The sequence below is a fragment of the Triturus cristatus genome, chromosome 3_1 (genome assembly GCF_964204655.1).
Source record: "Triturus cristatus chromosome 3_1, aTriCri1.1, whole genome shotgun sequence".
Classification (NCBI taxonomy): Eukaryota; Metazoa; Chordata; class Amphibia; order Caudata; family Salamandridae; genus Triturus; species Triturus cristatus.
The window spans coordinates 50,078,915-50,102,511 of NC_140583.1; the positions used below are offsets into that span (position 1 = coordinate 50,078,915).

Sequence of the window (23,597 nt, forward strand, 5' to 3'; positions counted from 1 at the left end):
GCATCCAGTACTGGAACAGCTGGAAGTTGTGCATGTCAGTGTTGAGGTGCATAGGCAGATCTATGTGCGCGTCCAGTACTGGAACAGCTGGAGGTTGTGTATGTCAGTGGTGAGGTGAATAGGCAGATCTATGTGCGAGTCCAGTACTGGAACAGCTGGAGGTTGTGTATGTCAGTGGTGAGGTGCATAGGCAGAGCTATGTGTGCATCCAGTACTGGAACAGCTGGAAGTTGTGCATGTCAGTGTTGAGGTGCATAGGCAGATCTATGTGTGCGTCCAGTACTGGAACAGCTGGAAGTTGTGCATGTCAGTGTTGAGGTGCATAGGCAGATCTATGTGTGCATCCAGTACTGGAACAGCTGGAAGTTGTGCATGTCAGTGTTGAGGTGCATAGGCAGAGCTATGTGTGCGTCCAGTACTGGAACAGCTGGAGGTTGTGTATGTCAGTGGTGAGGTGCATAGGCAGAGCTATGTGTGCGTCCAGTACTGGAACAGCTGGAGGTTGTGTATGTCAGTGGTGAGGTGCACTGGCAGAGCCCTGTATGACTCCCCATGCAGCAAAAGATTGGGGAATAAAATAGGCACAAACTAACACAGCATGCTTGTAAGGAAACAGAGAAAGGCCAGGAGTAAAAGCACCTGCAAAAAAAACAAAAAAGACTCTTTGCGCCATTTAGGACAAGAAGAAATCATGCACTACGAAAGAAAACAGAAGATATTATACACTTTGGGAGAAAACATAGTAGACCAGAAGAAAACAGAAAACAGAAGCTGCACTTATCAATGAAAAGAAAAGATAATATATCATACACCATGAAAAAAACTAGGTCTGGCCAAAATTGTAATTACCCTAGAGTAATGTGAGTAATTTCAGGAATTACGCATTACTCTTGTAATGCAAAATTGCTGAAATTACGCGATTTTGTTCAGATTGAGTAAGAATAATTTGGGGCAAACATCCTGCTGCGGGAGCACAGGAAGAAGAATCCAAGAGAGAGTGAGCGGCTGCTGGCTACTGCTGGGCGTGTCCTGTAGCATGTAGTGCTATTGTCACTTTGGACACAAGGGTTGGTTTTGCATTAAGATAATAGCGTTAAATGCTGTTTTAAACTCTTCAAGTAATAATGCATAATTTAGGGAGATGTTGAGCTGAGATTGAGGTCTGTAATTCAGAAGGGGCTCCAGGGCCGGACTGACCATAGCCGGCACCGGGCATTTCCCAGGTGGGACTCCAGGGTGGGGGCTGGTTTTGGGCCCCTGGGGGGGCATTTTTGTTACAGGGCCGTTTTTGCAGGATAGCTGCAATATCGGCCCCTCTAACAAAATCGTCCAAAACCGGCCCTGGCAACCAGCTCAGCCACAGCCCCAAGCCCCCAGGAGGGGCTAGCCGAGCACTTTGCCAGGCCCGGTTTTGGTTCCCAGTCCGGCCCTGAGGGGCACCATAGTCCCTTCCTGAGGGTGTAAGGTTGTATGTCCCTGGTGCCATCCTTACACCCTTCCTTCTATCATTTCACTCTTTTTTCTACCCTTCCTTCGATCTGTCCACAGCCTTGTATCATTTTTATGTCCATGTAGCCTTCCACTCTTCTTTTCCACACTCCACCCTTCCTTTCGTTCAGCCTCCTACTATGTTTCTCGTCGACTCTTCCACCCATCTTTTCATCCCCCAACTCTGCCTTTCATACTTCCACCCTTCATTTCATCCCCCAACTCTGCCTTTCATACTTCCACCATACCATTCATCTCCTGCCTTTCATCCCACTACTCAGCCTTTCATCCCACTACTCAGCCTTTCATTCCAACACTCTTCCTTCAATCCTCCCAAACTTCCTATCATTCTCCCACTCTGCAATTCATCCTACTACCCTGCCTTCATCCTAACACTCAGCCTTTTGTCCACCAACTCTTCCTTTTGTCCACCAACTCTTCCTTTCATCCTCCTGCCTTACCTTCCATCTAGAAAGGTTCAACTCTGGGCAGCCACAAAGCTACTTAACTTTGCTTCAAAAATCAAATCTACTCTTCGGACGCACGTCCAGCTCATCAGATGCACTGTTTGTGTCTCATGTGATCTTCTCCAATCCGGGTCTTTCGGTGCCTCGAGGACTTTTGTTGTTGTTTGAGGAGCCAAACCCTCGAAGGTGCGCCTGTGTCCAATCACAAATTCACCCTCTTACAAGAAAGAAAGCAGAGTGAAAGATTTTCAAACAAAAATATATCACGGTGCAGGATCTGTCACAAACTAAATTTACCACACTTAAAAGCTGCTTATTATCTTGGTTATGGCACCTCAGAAGCGATCCCAGGGCACCCTCTCCAGGACAGACACACCTTGTGACCTGTGCAGAAAAAGGTGTCATCCTTGAGACTGAGAGCTGATTGGCGGATGCTCAGCCTCTTCTGGGTATATAAAGGACTGGTCTGGGGTCAACAAAGCATCTCCCAGAAGGAAGAAACATTGACCTCTGGCGACCTGAGCACTGCTCCAGAACCCGAGGATGGACAGCAGAGGATGGACTCTGGTCGCAGTGTGCCTGGTGAGCACCTGCTGGAGCTTACCTGTACAGGTGAGACCCCTTTAGCAATGGTAAAAAGAGCTGAGTGCAGGTACAGGTGAGAGCTGCAGTAACAGTGTTCAATATATATGATTCTGTGCAGTTGTAGACTCTCAGGTGTGCATCACTGTGAGTACACCTGTGCAGGTGAGAGCCACAGTAACAGTGCTATATATGGTTCTGTGTAAGTGCTGATGTAACAGTGGTTTTTTTTGTTGATAAATATTTATTTATTTATTTTCTAAATGGTAGAGCCAGTCTCTCAGATCAGGAGAAATTATACATTTACACCATGAGTGTTCACAATACAATGGTTTCATGAAGCAAAAAATAGGGGGGTGTAAAGATAGTAACCGACCTTAGGTTGGGGAAGGCATTGCACCCCACATCTTTACAGAAAGAGATTCAACTTTGCAAGTGTTACAATACATTCTACAATTATTTTGGTTGCCTAACAAATTAAAAGAAGAAGAACTAGAGGCACAATTTGTTAATTCATTTATCCCTTTGTATTTTTTTTGTTTTGTTTTTGCCTGTTTAGTCAGGTTCCTGTTTATTGTGCGCACTGTGTTTCGTCTTTAGCAGTGGTTGAGTTGGGGTTCCAGTTGCAGGGAGCAGTGCATGAATTATAGTTCGTCTATGAGATGTGGAGTGGGGTCTACAACATACCATAAGTTGCTATATCTGTTGTTTGGTTCTGAAGTGTGGCGTACTCCTGCACGTTCCCTCGACAATTCTGTTTCAACAACTGTTAGATAAGCTTGCCAATCAGGAGGGTTAGGTAATAATGTGTGACCTGGTATATTGTCACGTGATATCTCAAGCTCAGAAACCAGAGCTTTGCGTAAATCAGTAAGCCACACTCGAATGGATGGGGCCATGGGGGACTTCCAAGACATAGCTAGCCTACGTTTGGCTAATCCTTAGGAGAGGTCCAAGAATTTGCTTAAGGTTTGGCCTTTGGATGATCATTTGGTGATACCTGGGAGAAATGTTCTAGCATCTAAAGCTATCCCTTTACCCGCTGCCTCTGTAAGTGTACCCGCTATCATCTTCCAGTATCCTATGAATCCTGGACAGTCCCATACCATGTGCATGACGGTGGCTCCTTCACTGGAGCAACTGGGACACAGATCTGTGGATGTCAGATACATCTGTGCTAGTCTGTGGGGGGGGGTGACATACCTGTGATGTAGGTAATTAAATTGAGTGTACTTTAGATTTGCATTTGTTGAGATTATTTTTGGTACTCCCAGGTATTGTTCCCATTGTTTGTCCGTCAATGTTACTGAAAGTGCTGTGTCCGAGTAGATATGGAGCAAGGTTAACAGGATTGCAGTGCCTTGTCTTATAAAAATGTATAACATTGTGATGTCCCGGCGACCAGAGCCATGGGTGAGTAATGTTTGGAGCAATTTAGATGTCTCTGGTTCCTCATATTTTCTGTCCCACGTCTTATGTAGTTGTTGTGTGAGGGATGCTTATCATAGAAAGGAACCAGGAGGTACCCCATAATCATCTACCATTTCCTCAAATGTACTAAAAACTGTGTCAGTGAGTAGGTACCCCCATGTGGTTATACCTGGTCCTTCCCAGTCCACCCTCTCTGGTCGGCACGTCATTCTCATTTGACCAGGTAGTACCCAAAGAGGTACGTCTGGGGAAAATGGTGGTAAATTCTGTCTCTTCTGCACGTAGTGAGACCAACAATTGCAAGCTATGTTCATTAAAGTATTCTGTGTTTCTCTTTGTGGCATGAGGGTCTCTGAGCCCATCAACCAGTCTGATACTGTGTGTTTGTGTAATCCTGTTGCCCAGTGCCCTAGGTCTGTCAGATTGTAGCCCGCCAACCACCGCATTGGCCATTGCAACAGGGCTGCCACAAAATCTTGGCACCTGATCCTCCTTCAGTCAAGAGTGTGTAAAGCTTTGCGGGCCCTATTTTTGCCCCATTCCTGTAATGTCAACGTTGAGGAAATATCTCGAAAAACGTTTAGTGGCAGAATGAAGGTGAGAGCAGCAAACAAATATAACAATCTGGGCAGAGGTAGAATTGTGGATATTGCTATGCGCCCCAAGGGAGAGAGCGAAAGTTTCCTCCAGAACGTTAGAGAGGACCGAGTGTTAATAAGTACTCTGCCTATGTTGCCGTCCAGCAGATCCACTGGCTCATGATATATTTGAACTCCGAGGTATTTAAAAGTGTTACAGGACCAGGGGAGTGGAGTTTGAGGTAGCTGCCTTTGTTGCTCCAGATTTAGAGGTGTCATAGGAAATAGTATTGATTTGTCCAAGTTAACCCTTGGACCTGATATCTGCCCAAACCTTTACAGCAGCTGCATCGATGAATGCAGCTGCTGTAAAGCTGCAATGATGAAGCATGCCACCTAGGGGCAACCCTGATGGGTGAAGGGTCTCTAGAAAAAAAGTTATTTTTCTAGACAAGGGATTACAACACATTCTTGCTGTATCCTATCTAATTAGCTAAGGGCAGGTTTTCTACGATATTCTCGATTTTAGTCTAATTACGTAACTGTCAGGAGGATAAACCTAGCCTTTGCCTTTACCTCTACCTCCCTCTCTACTTTGGTAACATGGCTGTAGGCGAGACAGACAATCCTTTTTTGCTCTTGCCAGTTTCATGCCTCCTCTGGTGTCGTGCTGAAAGTAGTGGTGCCCTCGTATTGTATATGGAGTGCGGCAGGGAACTGCAAGGCATACTTCATGGGGTGCTCTCGTAAGGTTTTCTTTATTTCCAGAAAGGTGGAACTACGGCCCTGCACCTCTAATGTATAGTCTGGATAAATGTGTACCGTAGTGCTGTCTACTATCCACAGAACTCAAGCCCTTGTAGCTTGGAGTATGTGGTCACTGTCACAGTACTTAAATAGGCTGGCTACCACCAGGTGGGGTGGAGTCCCTGGACGAGGAGGGCCCCCGGGTACCCTGTGAGAAGAAGGTGGATTATTTACCTCATAGGATGGTTTGAAGAAACCGTTCTTCCTTGTTAGTTTCACGCTTTGGCCCTCTGATTTCTCTGGCAAGCCCACTATGCAAACATAATTTCATCACAATTTCCCTTCTTGGTGGTTGACCCAAGCACGCGTCTTGTAATCCTAGGAGGCATTTGTGGGTATTTAGGACTGTGGGTCTTAGAGTAGCTAAGGTGGATTCAGAGTTTTTGAATCTATCTTTCACTTTTTTATGATCTTCTCGTAGGTAGCTCAGGGAGTCTATTTTGGGTTGTAGTGTTGATTTAATATCCAGAGCTGCTCTGAGCAGTTCTTCAAATCGACGGGAGTGCTCTGCCAGCACCCCTGGCATTAATTTATTTGCTTAAGTAGCCTCCGCCAAGTTTTCGGTTTCTCCCTTGTACGTTATTGTTGGGTGCTGATTTTTTTTGTGGTCTCGTCTTGCCAATTTTGGCAGAACAAGGAGGTATGAATCACTGGGGAGCAGTCTAGGCATCCACTGTGATTGTAGTCTAGTTGTTGGGTGTTCTATGGACAGTCCCGTAGATGCAGTATGAGTCTTGTTGGGCAGCTGTTTACAGTGGGGTCCCTCAATCTGGTGGGGTTAATCGGATCAGTTCTGTGCAATCCTTGTATAGTGTAGTTTTGATATGCCATCAACACACAGTTGGGCACTTCGCCAGGCGTGTGTTATCTTATCTGGTAACACGTGGGCACAGGTAGAGAGCGCTAGCGTAACATATTTTAGAGGATGGGTGCGTGAAGGTCTCGGTGTTAGTAGTGTCCCTTCTTCACATGTACAATGTGGTAGGAGAAGTCAGGTTTCTTTTGCTCTCCTATACATTTACCAGGCTCCCTGTTTTCTGTGTAGTGAGGACTGCGCCCATGTCAGCACTCTTCGGGCGCGCCTTTGTTGCCGTCGTTAGGAGGGAAGACGCTGACAGGATAGTCCCTGGTAGTCTTGGCATCTCCGGATAGATGTTCCTGATGTTACAGTGTTATATATAGTTATGTGTAGGTGTAGACTCTCAGGAGTGCATCTCTGTAAGTACACCTGTACAGGTGAGAGCTGCAGTAACTTTGTTAAATATATGGTTCTGTATTGCTGCAGACTCTAAGGTGTGTACGCTTGTGCAGATGAGAGCCACAGTAACAGTGTTAGATATGGTTCTGTGTAGGTGTAGACTGTCAGGTGTGCATCACTGTAAGTACACCAGTGCAGGCTGAGCTGCAATAACAGTGCTATATAAGTTTCTGTGTTGGCGTAGACTCTCAAGTGTGCATCACTGTAAGTACACCTGAGCAGGTGAGAGCCGCAATAACAGTGTTATATATGGTTCTCTTCAGTTGTAGCCTCTCAAGTGAGCATCACTGTAAGTACACCTGTGCAGGTGAGAGCCACAGTAACAGTGTTATATATGGTTCTCTGCAGTTGTAGACTGTCAGGTGTGCATCACTGTAAGTACACCTGTGCAGGTGAGAGCCGCAGTAACAGTGTTATATATGGTTCTGTGTAGGTGTAGACTGTCAGGTGCACATCACTGTAGGCACGACTGTGCAGGGAAGAGCTGCAGTAACAGTGCTATATATGGTTCTGTGCAGTTGTAGACTCTCAGGTGTGCAGCACTGTTAGTGCACTTGTGCAGGTGAGAGCTGCAGTAACAGTGTTATATATGGTTCTCTGCAGTTGTAGACTCTCAGATGTGCATCACTGTAAGTACACCTGTGCAGGTGAGAGCCGCAGTAACAGTGTTATATATGGTTCTCTGCAGTTGTAGACTCTCAGGTGTGCATCACTGTAAGTGCACTTGTGCAGGTGAGAGCTGCAGTAACAGTGTTATATATGGTTCTCTGCAGTTGTAGACTCTCGGGTGTGCATAGCTGTAAGTACACCTGTGCAGGTGAGAGCCGCAGTAACAGTGTTATATATGGTTCTCTGCAGTTGTAGACTCTCAGGTGTGCATCGCTGTAAGTGCACCTGTGCAGGTGAGAGCCGCGGTAACAGTGTTATATATGGTTCTCTGCAGTTGTAGACTCTCGGGTGTGCATCACTGTAAGTGCACTTGTGCAGGTGAGAGCTGCAGTAACAGTGTTATATATGGTTCTCTGCAGTTGTAGACTCTCGGGTGTGCATAGCTGTAAGTGCACCTGTGCAGGTGAGAGCTGCAGTAACAGTGTTATATATGGTTCTCTGCAGTTGTAGACTCTCAGGTGTGCATCGCTGTAAGTGCACCTGTGCAGGTGAGAGCCGCGGTAACAGTGTTATATATGGTTCTCTGCAGTTGTAGACTCTCGGGTGTGCATCGCTGTAAGTACACCTGTGCAGGTGAGAGCCGCAGTAACAGTGTTATATATGGTTCTCTGCAGTTGTAGACTCTCAGATGTGCATCACTGTAAGTACACCTGTGCAGGTGAGAGCCGCAGTAACAGTGTTATATATGGTTCTCTGCAGTTGTAGACTCTCAGGTGTGCATCACTGTAAGTGCACTTGTGCAGGTGAGAGCTGCAGTAACAGTGTTATATATGGTTCTCTGCAGTTGTAGACTCTCAGGTGTGCATCACTGTAAGTGTACCTGTGCAGGTGAGAGCTGCAGTATTAGTGTTATTTATGGTTCTCTGCAGTTGTAGACTCTCAGGTGTGCATCACTGTAAGCACACCTGTGTAGGTGAAAGCTGCAGTAATAGTGTTAGATAGACCTATGTACACATAAAGCCTCTATGATGTACCTTACCTGACTATGGTGACACCTGCAGAGCCAAGAACCACAGTAACCATAATATGTAGGTCTCCAGTGCACCTGTACAGGCGAGTATATGAGTGACAATATCTCATAGCCCGGTGTAATGTAAATGTAACACCTTTCAGGTGTGCTCCACTGTCAGTACACCTGTACAGGAGAGTATCTGATTGACAATATTACACAGCCCTGCACGTAACTAATGCAGCTCAGTTGTGCTTCGCAGAGAGCACACCTCCGCAGTAGAGTATCTCAGTGACAGTATTACACAGCACTATGCACATGTAATGCTTCTCAGGTGTGCCTCAAAGAGAGCACACCTGTACAGGAGAGTATATGAGTGACAGTATCTCATAGCCCGGTGTAAATTTAACACCTTTCAGGTGTGCTCCACTGTAAGTCCACCTGCACAGGACAGAATCTGAGTGACTATATTACACAACCCTGTGCGCAACTAATGCTTCTAAGGTGTGCTTCACAGAGAGCGCACCTGTACAGGAGAGTATGTAAGTGATAGTATTACATAACTCTATGTACATGTAATGCTTCTCAGGTGTGCTTCACAGAGAGCACACCTGTTCAGGAGAGTATATGAGTGGCATTATTACACAGCCTTGTGTACATGTAATGCCTCTTAGGTGAGCTTCTCAGAGAGCGCACCTGTACAGGAGAGTATATAAGTGATAGTATTACATACCCCTGTGTACATGTAATGCTTCTCAGGTGTGCTTCACAGAGAGCACACCTGTTCAGGAGAGTATATGAGTGGCATTATTACACAGCCTTGTGTACATGTAATGCCTCTGAGGTGTGCTTCTCAGAGAGCGCACCTGTACAGGAGAGTATATAAGTGATAGTATTACATAACTCTATGTACATGTAATGCTTCTCAGGTGTGCTTCACAGAGAGCACACCTGTTCAGGAGAGTATATGAGTGGCATTATTACACAGCTTTGTGTACATGTAATGCCTCTTAGGTGAGCTTCTCAGAGAGCGCAACTGCACATGAGCGTAAATCAGCAATAGCATTACATATGCGAGGACTTCACACCTCCTGCACCCCCAGTGCTGCTACACCATTGTTATCTGCACAATGTGTCTAGACCCCAAGAGTAATCTTAGAAGCACATCATAGGAACAGGAGAGTTTTCCATGTGCATTTGTGAGGTATCGGTCCAGCAGGCCAGGGGCACCATAAGGATCGAGCTGCGATAGAGGTCAGCTCACCTGGACAGGTGATAAGTGTCCATCAAATTTGAAGTGACTTTGAAAGTATGATTTCCACCGCGACTTAGTTTGCAAATCCTATAAGGAGTAGGACTTTGGGAGGGTGTTTGTAGTGAACCTCCCAGGACATCTTCCAGCACCAAGGTCCTCATCCTGGGCCTGCATCCCACCGAGATGTTGACGTCTCTGATTGGACCATGTAATTCCTGCATCAAACTGAGCTCATTGTAAGCAGTGGTCCTGTGTGGTAGGGTTTTTTGTGGTGTTTACATGGTGGATGGCTATTGAATAATGTGCTCAGCTTTCTGCATTTGGGATGCGGGTAAAGGCCTAAATCACATGTGTCAGAAGATGTAAAAATGTTTAGACTTTCAAACAGATTTTGGGAGTGTGCCTGCAGGATTTCTGCCACATTTTACTGTCAATCAATCTACCTTTCCAAAACTCCCCGCAGGTATGGGACTAGCACGCGAGTTGGAATTACTATTTGGGCACAGAGAAGAGTTTGCACCCACATCAGGATTAGTGCGGGCATCAGATGGTTCTACTTGAGGTACCTCAAGGTCCACTCCATAGACTCTTCTGTTACATTATAGTGAACTCTGTACATCTTCGGAGCCATCTGTGCTGCTGAAGGCCATTTGTTCTTGTGACACTTTCCCCGAAACGTTTCTTCATCAGTTGTCAGTTTCCAAATAGGTGTATGAACCACAGACTTCACCCTTGACACCTGTGCAACCCTGAGTGTGTGAAACAAGGGGCCAAACCAGGCCAGGAGCCACAGTGTTTTTCCACAGTATGGATGCTTGAAAATCGACCCGCAGCAATACTGAGTGCAAGATATGAGCTGCACAGTATCAACAAGGGAAGTCAACAAGGGGGCATTGGAACAGTAAAGCTCCACTCCCCAAGATACTCTTACCTTGATGATACTGTGCAAGGGGATGTCCTGCAGCCCACCCTGCGGGTGGAGATGTGTTGTTTCGATGCTGTGACATACAGCCCAACCTATATTTTATGTAATCTTTTAAAACACAGCTTTAGTGTTCCCTAAGGTTCTAAAATCCTCATACTTACATCAGGTGATTCAAATGCAACTTTTCTCTTTTGCAGGATGTCTATGGACTGGAGAAAAATCGTAAGTACTTTTTAAATCGGGATATGTTTGAGCTTGAGCATAGCTCCTGTACATAATGAAGCGCTATACTCCGGGCACGGTTGGCGGCTGCATCGTGCACTATCTAATGAATCCATTTAAATCTCTTTTTGTGGATTTACAAACGGATACAGAGTATGATGTGTGCCTTGTGCACGTACATAATGCTGCTATGAGTCACAAGGTGTGCGGATGAAAGGAGGAGCATTCACACCACTGTCCGCATGAGCAAAAGAGAAGTTGCCAAGATAGAAAAGTGAGAATGAGAGAAACGCCCACAGAGAAGCAAAACCCTGAGCACCATCGGCTGGTGACAGAAATGGAGCGGTTTATTGATCGACCCGCTCCATTGTGTATTTACAGCCGGTATTTGGGAAAGGATTTAGAAAGTCAGGCATTGTAAGAGCTTCCATAAGACACATGGGCCTGCACATCTTTCCTTGTTTGACACATATATCCTGGCACCTACAGGGCTCTGCGCATGTCACCCCCTCCCACACAATATCATGATTGAGAGCTGCCAGAAATGCACATTTTGTGCAAAGAAAACACAGATGCACATTTGATTCCAGTGAATATTTCATCTTTCATAATTGATTTCTGAATCGCCTCTTCCTGTGCACCAGCAGCTGATGTGAAGCTGGGAATGTGCCTTCTCTTTCAGACACCGGGGATCCAGAGGAGCCCCTGAGACCAGGCATCTTCGAGATCATCACCAAAGAGAACAAAGGTAAGAGAAAACCTCCGGCTTCTGGGCGCTAGCCTTTGTTACACAAGATTCAACTGTGACCCTGATTCGAGGCGCCTTTGAGATCAAGATAGAACCAAGAAAGGCGCAAACCTCAGGGTGTCTGGGCGCTAGACTCTGTTAAACAATAGTCAGCCGTGACCCTGTCTCAGACATTTTCGAGATCGACACCAAACAGAACCAAAGTAAGAGAAAACTTCAGGCCTCTTGGCGCTACACTCTGTTACAAGATAGTCAACAGTGAGCCTGAGCCAAGGTGTCTTCACAATCATCACCAGAGACAACCAAGGTCCTGGGCGCGGCCCTCTCTGCAGGGTCACTCCAGATCTGTGCCTTCCTCTGCCGTCCTTTTCTGAACTCGTTTTTGTTGGCTTTTAGGACTCGTTCCCTGCTGACCAGTGGTAAAGTGTTTCTGCTTCTCCCTAACACACGGTACCATTGGCCTGCCCCTAACTGGCACGTTTAATTTACTTGTAAGTCCCTAGTATCTGGTGCTGGGTGTACCCAGGGCGTGTACATTAAACTCTGCTTCGGGGCAGCAGCACTCCTTGTGGTACCCACTAAAGTAGAGCTTTAAACATGTCTCAGGCCTGACACTGCAGCCTGTAGTGCAGATTGAAGCAGCCATTTACACCTGGACTCAATCCAGAATCACTGGCTCGTATTTGACAAATGCAGAATATCTGGGGACAGATGCCACCCTTTTAAAAACATACAGAGGAGCGGAGTAACACACTGAAAAAGAAATGCATTCTGGGAAATAAAGTCCTCCCCAAACACATTTCAAATCCACATCATAGAAACATCTGGCAACAACATACAGATATGTATCATGTCATCACCAAAGAACTACTACTATTAATCAAAGCACATGATTGGCCCACACTGGTATATATTCTGAAGGATTGTGTTAATACAAACATATCAATGAAAATCAAACTACCCTTTGTGTGCTACAAATTGTGTAAATCGATCCTGCTCGTTTGTCTGGTTCAATTAGTAAATATTCAAATACTTCTATACATTGGTTCATACTTGTATGTAAGACAGATAATGACATGTAGAATCCTAGTTTAGATGTAAAGACTTAATACAAATGTGTGGACGAAGAATTACACTAAATCTAGGGTGACGTCACTGCTGGTGTTTGCTGAAAGAAGACATAAAGCGCTTAGAAGACCTTTAGCCATTGCAGTTGTTAATCTGATTTTTCTGTCTCAATATGTTCTCATTTATTATGGCAAGCCAGTAAAATGCTTTTAGTGATGCCATAATTAACTCCTGATATGACATGATGACAACACTATAGGAATGTAAGACACAGGAAACCATTCCCAGTAAACATTAAAAGCTGCAATCACTCACTGTGGATCAAGCAAGGATTTATGGGGAGCAACAAATCACCCCTGAGGGTTTCAAGGATGCCTGTGTGCTCAGGCCTTGTTAGTCCCTGGGGTCATTTATTTATTAGGTGATGATGTCATAGTTTGATGTTTTACCTGAAATCTTCCTCCACCACAATGATTCTTGCATTTTATTATGTGTTTCTTGAAATCACACTTTAGGCCTAAAATCAGCTTCCTTCTCTTCCGTGTGCTCTTGTTCCTTCCAGTTATAATGCAGACACTGACCACTGTCACTGTCTTTTACTATTGTAGGCAGCTCACAGCTGGTCCACGAGGGAGACATCGCCCTACAACCAGGCCGCAGTGCCAGGATATGTCCAAACAACAGCTGCCTCTGGGCTAAATCCAGTGACGGGACCGTCTCTGTGCCTTACACCCTTAGTCCCACTTACAGTGAGTTCACGTTTACACCAGTGCTCGAGATTGTCCTCCATAGATACCTTTCCAGGTTGATTCAACTTATGTCATCCTGCCTCTTTTTTCCGTCAGGTGCCAAAGATGTGGATGCCATCAAAGATGCAATGAGTGAGTTTGCAACAGTTACCTGCATCCGCTTTGTGACCCGCGCGTTGGAACCTGATTACATCCAGATCGTGCCTGAGGATGGGTAAGAGCATAGGTCACCTTATGGACTGACCCCACATTCAGCATCACACCTGGTACGGCTCCATCAGAGACACTCATTACCTCCAAGTCTTACCAGTGTATGGGTAAGAGACCAGGGCACACTAAGGACGGATCCTACATTCAGCATCACACGAGATAGTGCTCCATCAGATACACTCATTACCTTCAGACCCTGCCTGTGGATAGATAAGAGCACATGGCACCCCAAGCACTGATCCTACATTCAGTATCACACCAGACACAGCTTCATCAGATAGACTCATTACCTCCAGATCCTGCCTGTGGATGGGTAAGAGCATAGGACACCCTAAGGACTGACCCCACATTCAGCATCACACCAGGTACGGCTCCATCAGAGACACTTATTACCTCCAAGTCTTACCAGTGGATTGGTAAGAGAACAGGGCACACTAAGGACTGATCCTGCATTCAGCATCACACCAGGTACAGCTCCATCAGAGACACTTATTACCTCCAAGTCTTACCAGTGGATTGGTAAGAGAACAGGGCACACTAAGGACTGATCCTACATTCAGCATCACACGAGATAGTGCTCCATCAGATACACTCATTACCTTCAGACCCTGCCTGTGGATGGGTAAGAACAAGGGGCATCCTGAGGGCTGATCCTACATTAAGCATCACACCAGATAGGGCTCCATCAGAAAGACTAATTAATTCTAGGCACTTCCTGCAGATCGGTAAGAGCACAGGGAACCCTAAGGACTGATCCTACATTCAGCATTACACCGATAGGACTCCATCAGACAGACTCATTACCTTCAGATCCTGCCTGTGGATGCGTACGAGCACAGGGAACCCTAAGGACTGATCCTACATTCAGCATCACACGGGATAGGGATCCATAGGATAGACTCATTACCTCCAGACCCTGCCTGTGGATGATAAGAGCACAGGACACCTGTTAAGTTGTAGAGACCGCCATGCCATGTTTTATTTAAGTCCTTTATTGAAGTATCTAGTTGTACAGAGACCCCATCTGCAGAGAGGGCTGTTGTCAGCATCCAACCGTTTCCTTTGCCTCTCACTGACAATCTAATCTCAAGAGCTGATGCCTTGGATACCAGCTTGCGTTTCACCATTTGGTTACATAACCCTGCATACTAAAGTTTCTGTAACCTGTGATACCACATCACCTCCCTCATTTACCCAAAAGAAAAGATATTGTAAAATAATTACAATTCACCCCCCTTAACTAAACCAAAAAAAATGCAAAGTGAAAAACACTAATAAGGATATAAATTCATAACTAGAATAAAATTAAACATAGTAACATAACCAAGTATAATTAAACACAGTCACGTAACCAAGCTGGTCTCTTCCTTACTTGTTGGGGTCGACTCTTGAGCTCCTCGAACAACTCCTTGCTTGAAGAAGCTAATTCTCTTCCTAGAACAGAGCTGCATTTGGCAACCTTATTAAGATTCCAGATTTTGTTATCATCAGTCTTACCTGCATTTCTAAACACTCCCTCCGCCTCTGCCTCAAGATAGCTCCCAACTCCTTGGAGCTGGCATACATCATTACTATGATGTCATCCTGGTATCAAAACTTCCTAATTCTGAGGCCTTCTCCAAACCAGATTTCATGTCCTTATACTCCCTCTCACAACCATCACTTCAAACATATGTTCTTTACTCTTCTTTACAGAGACCCGAGAAGAACTGCTCTTTCAGCGAATTTTGGCACAAACTTGTTATAGAATTCTGCCATACCCAAGAACTTCACAAGTTCTCCCTTGCGCTTAGGCAAGGACACATTCTTAATGGTGTTCACCAATCTTTTCTTTGGCCGAGTCCCTGATCCAGTGATTAGATGTCCTAACTACTCTATCTCAGGTACATTAAACTTACATATTTTCCATTTCAATGTCAACCCTGCCTCCTATAATCTTCTAAGCACCTCATAAACCTTCCATTGTGCTCCCCTATGTTTGACCATAATAGCAAAATATCATCTTGATAAACCTTCATCCCTGCCACACCCCTCAATACCTTTTCCATTGCCCTCGAAAGACAGAAGCTGCCGATATGAGTCCAAAGGTCAACTGCAAAAACGTAAAAGTACCATAGGGAGTGGCAAACGAGGTAAAATCGTGTGAAGGGTCAGTCAGCATAATTTGATGATACGCCGAACTAAGGTCTAAAGAAGAAAAATGTTTAGCCCTATTCAACAAACAGAGTTTCACTGATATTGGGGAGTGGAAAGTGGTTAACAATCACAGCCTTGTTAAGTTAGTTCAAATTAACCTAGCATCACCATTGGTCTTGCGTGCTTTAACCACAGGTGCAAGCCATTCAGAAGCTTCTAATTTCTTAATTATCCTGCCAGCAATCAATATGTCCAACTCCTCTTTCATTCTATCCTTGACTGCCAAAGGCATACTCCTAACTTTAGCCACTTATGGAAGTGCATTGGCTCTAAGCTTAATCTCATATACATAGCTCTTCAGACACCCCAGCTCTTCTCTGAAAACATTCGAAAACTCATTCAGCAAGTTATCATATCCATCCAAAACACTGCAAACTACTGGAATGTCTTTTACAAAAACAGAAGGATTCGCATTGGGGTCCAGATACACATAGCGATCACGTTGATGAATCCAACTTATTAAGGAGTCACCTTTCACAAACACATATATCTTCCCAGGTATTATATGATCTTTGAATTCTATAGACCCCCAAAAATTCCCAGCCAACTTTATTGGTTCCCCAGCATACCCACGGGTTTAATGTCTGGCTTTGAGAGCTTCACTTTGTTTTGCAGCCTATTCCATTAAACGTAAGTGGCATCAACGTGATTTTGGCTCCGGAGTCAAACAACATTTTGACCGCTTCTATTATATTATTAGGATATTTGTAGAGCGCGCAGCTACTTGGCCGAGTGTCCCGGCGCTGGGTGAGTGTGACAGGCTGATTAAATAAAAGAAACGTCGAGCTATTGCTGGAAAAACCAAGTTCTAAGGGCTTCTCCATTGACTTGTACCACTTCAAAAGACTCTTCCAAACCGTCAGCCTTGTTTTGCAACACAACCACCTCTTCTACAAATTCAACTTCACAATTCACCTACCTTGCTTTTTTGATAGTGGATTTACAACATTTAGTAACATGGCCTTTCCTTCTGCAATTCTTACAAGTTGCTTTCCATCCCGGGCACTTTTTACTAGTAGCCATGTGGCCTAACTCACCACACCAATAGCATTTGCCTAAACATTTGTGACCTGTCTTGCCTCCTGTGTCACTTTTACCTTGAAATTATTTATTCTCATTGTCTTTCTCTGCCACCACCTTAACTGAAGCTGCTTCATTCTTGCTTGCATGCACTACAGTCTTTCTGCCACATGGCCTCTTTAGACTTTTTCAAAGAGAAACACAGTATAAACTGATCCCTTTATTGTTCCTCAAAGGAATTCCCAAAACTGCAAGTTGAAGCTAACCTGCGTAACTCTGTTATGTACTGCTCTGCGCTCTCGCTTTGGCGTTGCATCCTCTTCCCAAAATGATAGCATTCAAGCACTGTACTCAATTTAGGAAGGTAATGCAGGTCAAGCTTCTTCATGGAAATCTCATACTCATTTAAATCCGAAACCTTATCCCCCAAGTGAAAGTAAGGCTGTGCCCAGTTCCTCCCTCTCATCTTGTCAGGATGACTTATCAGGTCACACCTAAAATCCCATTGTGTGTTCAGACCTGGCTGGAATAAACAAAGCCCGGCTGTCGTCCACCCCAAACATGTGATCAAAGACAGGCTGCAGGCCCCAAATGTTTAAGGCAAGAACATTTCCACTTTCTAAAAGTGTCATTTTCAGGATTGTAAAATCCGACTTCACCATAAATTAGCATTTTAAATTAGGATTCCAGAGACACCAAACTTGACCCTGTCATATCTTCCCATTTGGAAATGATGTTTATAGAATGGATGCAATAAGGTAATCCCAATGTTATCCTATGGGAGATATAGGCCTTGCAGTAGTGAAAAACAAATGTAAGAATGTTTCACTACCAGGACACGTAAAACCTAAAAGCACATGTCCTGCTTTAAAATACATTGCACCCTGCCCTCTGGGCTGTCCAGGGCCTATCCGAGTGGTGACTTATAGGTATTAAAAGGAAGATGTGGGCCTGGTAAGAGGTTTAACTTGCCTGGTCGCTATGGCATTTTATACCTGCACACACAGGCTCTGCAATGGCAGGCATCAGACATGTTTATAGGGCTACTTAAGTGGGTGGCGCAATCATTCCTGCAGGCCCACTAGTAGCATTTCATTTACAGGCCATGAGCACATTTAGTGAACATTACTGGAGATTTATAAGTAAATTAAGTAAGCCAACTGTCGATAGGCCAATGTTACCACAACTTAGGTAAATACCACAAACACGTTAGCACTGGTTAGCAGTGGTAAAGTGCGCAGAATGCTTTGGGCAGCAAAAACTAAGTCAGTAAAAACAAGAGGTTGGAAGGCAAACAGTGTCTAACACTAAGTTACTCCTGTTGTACTTGTGACTGCTTAAGAGCAGCAAGTATGAGTAGCTGAAGCTTGCTCCAGGAGGTTGTTGAGGGTTTGAATCTCCCAGTACGATAAACGTTATTGCACATGATTAACTAAAAGTCGAGTAAAGGCTATTTGTTATTTTGATTGTGCATTGTATTTACACAAAGGAAAGCAAGTGAGTTAACATAGAGAACACCTAAAAAACAGAAGATGGCCAAAATACAACCTCAAGCAGTATCCAAGCATGCTTCTAGTACATCAGTGTAGTTGTAGCCCACTCATAGTGTTATCCTACAGGGGGATGTTATGTTGTTCTCTGCTACAACTAGGAACTCTTTTATTATGGTGGTGTCTATAATTCGCCGGTTCATTGGAAGAAAATGCTACAACATATGAACATGGCTGTGATATGTCTGGTGTTTGACTGGACAGGTTTCTCTAGGCAATGTCCATCACAACACGGGGCAGGAGTGGGTCATGTGTCCTTTTGCTGGACAGAAATGTTGAAACTAATAGGAAAGAACCACATACAGATCCATGAGGTCTCCATGCCAAGATTCCAGAGGCAGAAATAAGTCTACAAAGGATAAAGACATCCTAAAGGGACCCATCGTTTTAGGACACCACATGCAATGTATGTGCTTGTTTAGCAGCACAACACACATGTAACATGCAACACACAACTGGAAACGGACTGAGTTGGAGAACAGATCCTAGTTATGGGGGACTGAACAGATTTACCCATCGACAGCTGGTAGATCTGCCCACCCAGGCAGAAAATACTCCCAGATATGGAGTCCACTGGGACAAACACTGTCACATGAAAGGCCAGAAATTAATCAAATTGGTGAGGATGACACAGCTTTCCTTTGCATGCAAGGCTTTTTATCACAACCTAGACTGCACATTGTCACTGTCCTAGAATCCCTTCTCCCTTGCATATTACGACAGTAGGAGAGGAGACACACAGGTCAATGCCTTGTATGGGGTAAGATTGTAATATTCTTTCTATGAAGGTGCTACTGCAGTGATTTATGGGTCTCCCTTGTCCATCTTTTCCCCTAGGTGCTGGTCGTACATCGGGAAGATAGGGGGACTTCAGCAGGTATCTCTCTCCGGGGAATGTATTTGGAAAGGAGTCATCCAGCATGAGCTGAACCATGCCTTGGGCTTCTACCATGAGCATGCCCGCAGTGACCGCGACAACTATTTGACCATCATGACACAGAACATCTCGCCTGGTCAGTGACACCCTTTGGGCTCCACTTACCACTGGGAAAAAAAACTGAGTATGGCTCAGATTCCTGATGGGCTCACCTTGGCAATGATATGGATCCCGGATTTGTTCAGCTTAGGTTTTATCATAGATAGCCACCAACACACCATTTCTACCAATCTGACCCTTGGTTACAGCGATCAATATTTGTTACTGTCACAGGCAGGTGTCCTTTTCACAAAAGTTACCACTGCTGACGGCATTAACTGGAGCAATTCTTCATTTGAATCCATTTGTTGTTTGCCTACATAAAAACTCCTGGCACTGGATATATTGTGACCCATATTTAAAATGCCTATGTCCTGATGTCGATATTGAGGATCAGTGACTGCCAACTATAGAATACAATTATTCAATGCAGCAGAGATGCAAAGTGGGAAAAGGAAGGAGAAATGAAAAATTTCACTTCATGCACTTCTCTTGAGGAAGCGCAGGATTTTGGCCCAAATTCCGGTTTACTATTTTTTGTAGATAGGAATTTATGTCTACACCTGTGGGTGTTTGCATAGGAATGCCCATGCACAACCCATCGAATTCCCCCTTGATGCAAAGCAGTAGTTGCTGCTATTGGACTTGGGTAGTGGGGTGCAGGCAAGGGCAGGGAGGTGAGGGCACGAAAACCCCTTTTTTTTAAAACGCCTGCCTGTGATGGCCAGCCAGCTGGCGTCCGCCTCACCTATGTCCTCTACCTCCTGCACTGTCCTGCAGCAGGATACAGGAAGCACCCAGCTCCAAGTCTCCTGATAGCCAATCACAACACTGCAAAGCAGCATTGTGATTGGTCTGAGTGCAGTGTATCGGTGCTTACCCGGGGGTGGAGGGGGGGCATGTTCTCCATGCAGGCTGTAATACAGCCTGCATGGAAAATATGGGAAGAGTGCATGACCATTTTGGGTGGCCTGAGAGGGCCAACCAAACAGTCATTGTGCACTTAGGAGTGGGGAAATCACTCCTCCCCTGCTCCTCTGTCCACAGAGCAGACCCAACCCACCCAGAAAGCTGCTGCAGCAGAAGGAAACTTAAAAAGATATATAACATGAGTTATTATCGTTTTATGTTTCCTACTGCGAAGCAGTGGGGCGACGCTCCTCCGCCTTAACGGAGGAGCCACCACTGATACAAAGTATTGCAAAGCAGCGCATAGAGCAACTGTGCATTACTTTAAGCAACTTTGATTTACAAGCCAATTGCATTGGATTGTAAATCCCTCCTGAATACTTTGCACTGAGCTGGCATTAGATGATTTTCCCTTCAAAAGACAACAGTGAGTTATATTTAAAATTGGCCGAAACTCCAATGCATCGCTCCCGGATTTATTTAGTGTGAACCTCACTAGGGGGCAAGATGGGGCTCTTCATCAGATAGGATTTAAATTTGGAATTACACAATTTAATTTCACATGCTGGTGCGATTGAGTGATTTACCTCAAATCACATCCTTTTAGATCTTGTGTCAAAATTGAGATTTGAAATTTCCTTTCCACATTTGACAGCCTAGCCAGTAGACTTTATTTAACCCCAGATATGGCAGAAGCAGACTTGCCCCCTAGTGAGCTAGGATCTTCTCTTTTTTGGAATGTTCCCTGTCAGGCATAGTCGTCACTAACTCATCTTTATTGTCTGCTCATCTTAACAGAAGACCTCAGCAACTTTAACAAAGAGAACACCAACAACCTTGGCCTGCCATACGACTTCTCCTCAGTGATGCATTATGGGAGGTAAGTCTTCGATGCTCAGATAAGAAGAGATTTCCTGTTTAAAACTCTCATTGAAGGCTTTAGCATATAGGCAGTGACCCTAATTAAGATTTTGTCAGACAGTACTCTGTTGCAAACATTACAAGATTACTGTGTTCGCCAAGCCCTAGACGAACCACTTTATTTTGAGATGGGCGGACCCTAAGTATTTTGTCAATGTAGCCCCCGTTGGCTCTAGTGATGGAATATTTCCTCTGATAGTGTATGGAGTAGTGCCCATCTGAGGAATGACATTACAATGCCAGCCATATTTAGGGTGAACAGGATAATAGCTTAATTATTTTCCTGTCCATCACCACCAGGAAAAACCTAGCAGTGTGCAACTGGAAGAAAGTAATACCGATTCCCACAACCGGGATGAAAACCTTTAGTAATTGAAAGGAACTGCAGTGATGATGGTTCCTTTAATTCTGTAGAGATGACTGCTGAGCTGAGGCCATTTCTACATTTGGCAGATGGAGTACCATTGGGATGGCATTCCTAGTGTCCTCCTCCACCCCCTTAATCCTTCATCCATCAAACCCTAAATCACACCTAATGATTCTGATCACATTTTGATGTGATCTCTTTAATCAGCACTAAGATTGCTGGAAATGGGAAGTAGAGGGTGAAGTTTATTTCACCTTTGGTGGTGGAGTCGATACAGGGATCAGAGCTTGGTACACATTGGAATCTCTATATGTGAAGAAGAGCACCTGAATGGTGGCTTTGTTTGTTAGGGGGAAGAGTCATGAATGCCAGAATTTGGAAAAGTCATAGGTGATAAATGTGAGAAAGGCCTGTAGACTCGTGGCTGTGTCAGTGAACATGTTCCCACAGTGTGGAAGGTCCATGGACGAGGAAGAGTGGTGCCATCATGGCTGTGTCGGTGAAAATGATTGGTCAGGATTGACGTTCTCTATGTGAAAAGGAGTACTGAGTGAGGGCTTTGTTGGTGAACATGATTTGTTAGGACTGAGGCTCTGTATTTGCAGTGGCGGTATTAAATGATGGCCGTGTTGGTGAACATGATATGTTAGGACCAACGCTCTGTATGTGAATCGAGATACAGAATGATGGCTGTGTTGGTGAACATGATTGGTTAGGATTGACGCTCTGTGTGTGAAGCAGGGTAGAAAATGATGGCTGTGTTGATGAACATGATTGGTTAAGACTGATGCTCTGTATGTGAAGCGGGATACGTAATAATGGCTGTGTTGGTGAACATGAGTGGTTAGGATTGACGCTCTGTATGGGAACATGTTACCATAGAGTGGGAAGTCCATGGGTGCAGAAAGCAGGGAAATGCTGTCTGAGTGGGTAACATACTCAGTTTAGAGTAGAAGTGCCATTGTTGATGAATCGCATCTGTCGTAAGCAGAAATGTTGTGAGACTCAACAAGAGGACATTTTTAAATCAGTGCTTTTAAGGATCTGAGTTGCTGAGTGTGATTTAGGGTGCTAAGGTGAGCGTGCACTGCCACTAATGCCTTAGAGGCTCATGAAATGGAGAACTGTTAAGTTTTAGACTGAGCTAGGTAGGATCTACGGTGGCTAGTTCAGTAAAACCATTAGATACGCAATGCTTTAAGCAAACACCAAATATTTCACTCTCACCTGTTCCCGCTGTAGTCGAACCTGGGCTCGCTGTATAGTTTTTTGGGTGAATAATGAATTATAACAGCACATACATGGTGGCCTTTACCTGTGATGTTTTCGTTTACACAGGTATGCTTTCAGTAACAAATCTGGACAGCCAAGCATGGTCCCCAAGCCAGATCCTGACGTACCCATCGGACAGAGAGATGGGCTTAGCAAACTGGATGTTTCCAAAATCAACGCCCTGTACCAGTGCAGTAAGGAGTGCATGCCGGCAGATAGAGTCTGAAATTTCATAGCAGTCACAATATCCTTTGCTCCTAGGCTGTAACATTATGTTTTTTAATGATTCCTGATCAATTTCCAACACTATAATCAATCATGGGACTTTTTTTGTCTTTTTTTGTAGAGAACATCCTATGAAATTAATTATTGTGTTTAGATACTAGGGTCGTTAAATAAATGATATAAAATATCATATGCAAGTAAGTGCTGCAAAAAAGAATCCCAGAAAACTATTTTAAGGCTTTCCTAAAGGTACGCAGAGTATGTCTATTGTTAATATAAAGAGGCAGTACATTAAAACTCGTTGGGCCCATTAGCGAGAAGGAAGTCTAGTCTGCTGATAAGATAATGACCTCTAACTGCATTTATCCCCTGATTGGATCCCAGCATTTTACCTTGGTGCATTGTCAATATTCAGTTCATGAGAGTATCCCAACATTTATTCCCTTATGAGATCCCAACATTCATCTCATGGCATAGATTCAGTCGATCCTGAATTTGCTAATAAGTGGATCCCAGCCTTCGTATCTAAATAGGATCCTACTATTTATTTCTGACTATGGTTTCAATATTAGTCTACTGACAGGATCCTTGCTGATCTCCTGATAAGATACCAGGACATATTTCCTAATAGAATCCTAGCACTGCTGCCTTAGTCGGACTGACACACAATAGAATCCAAGCATTCATATACTGATAGCATCCTGGCTACATCCACTGATGAGTTCCCATCATTGACGTTTTATTGGATCCGAGCA

General features: G+C 44.6%; 1 protein-coding gene across 1 annotated transcript in view; it reads left to right on the forward strand.

Moving 5' to 3' along the window:
• Positions 1–2,483: 2,483 nt before the first annotated feature.
• LOC146859677 (embryonic protein UVS.2-like) overlaps positions 2,484–23,597 on the forward strand; it is a 33,948-nt gene continuing 12,834 nt past the window's right edge. The window contains exons 1-8 of the mRNA XM_085643433.1: positions 2,484–2,567; positions 10,607–10,631; positions 11,314–11,379; positions 13,056–13,196; positions 13,293–13,410; positions 19,010–19,185; positions 20,856–20,937; positions 22,684–22,811. Of these exons, the coding sequence (XP_085499559.1) occupies positions 2,499–2,567; positions 10,607–10,631; positions 11,314–11,379; positions 13,056–13,196; positions 13,293–13,410; positions 19,010–19,185; positions 20,856–20,937; positions 22,684–22,811 (805 nt within the window). The 5' untranslated portion in view covers positions 2,484–2,498. The remainder of the gene's footprint in view (positions 2,568–10,606; positions 10,632–11,313; positions 11,380–13,055; positions 13,197–13,292; positions 13,411–19,009; positions 19,186–20,855; positions 20,938–22,683; positions 22,812–23,597) is intronic.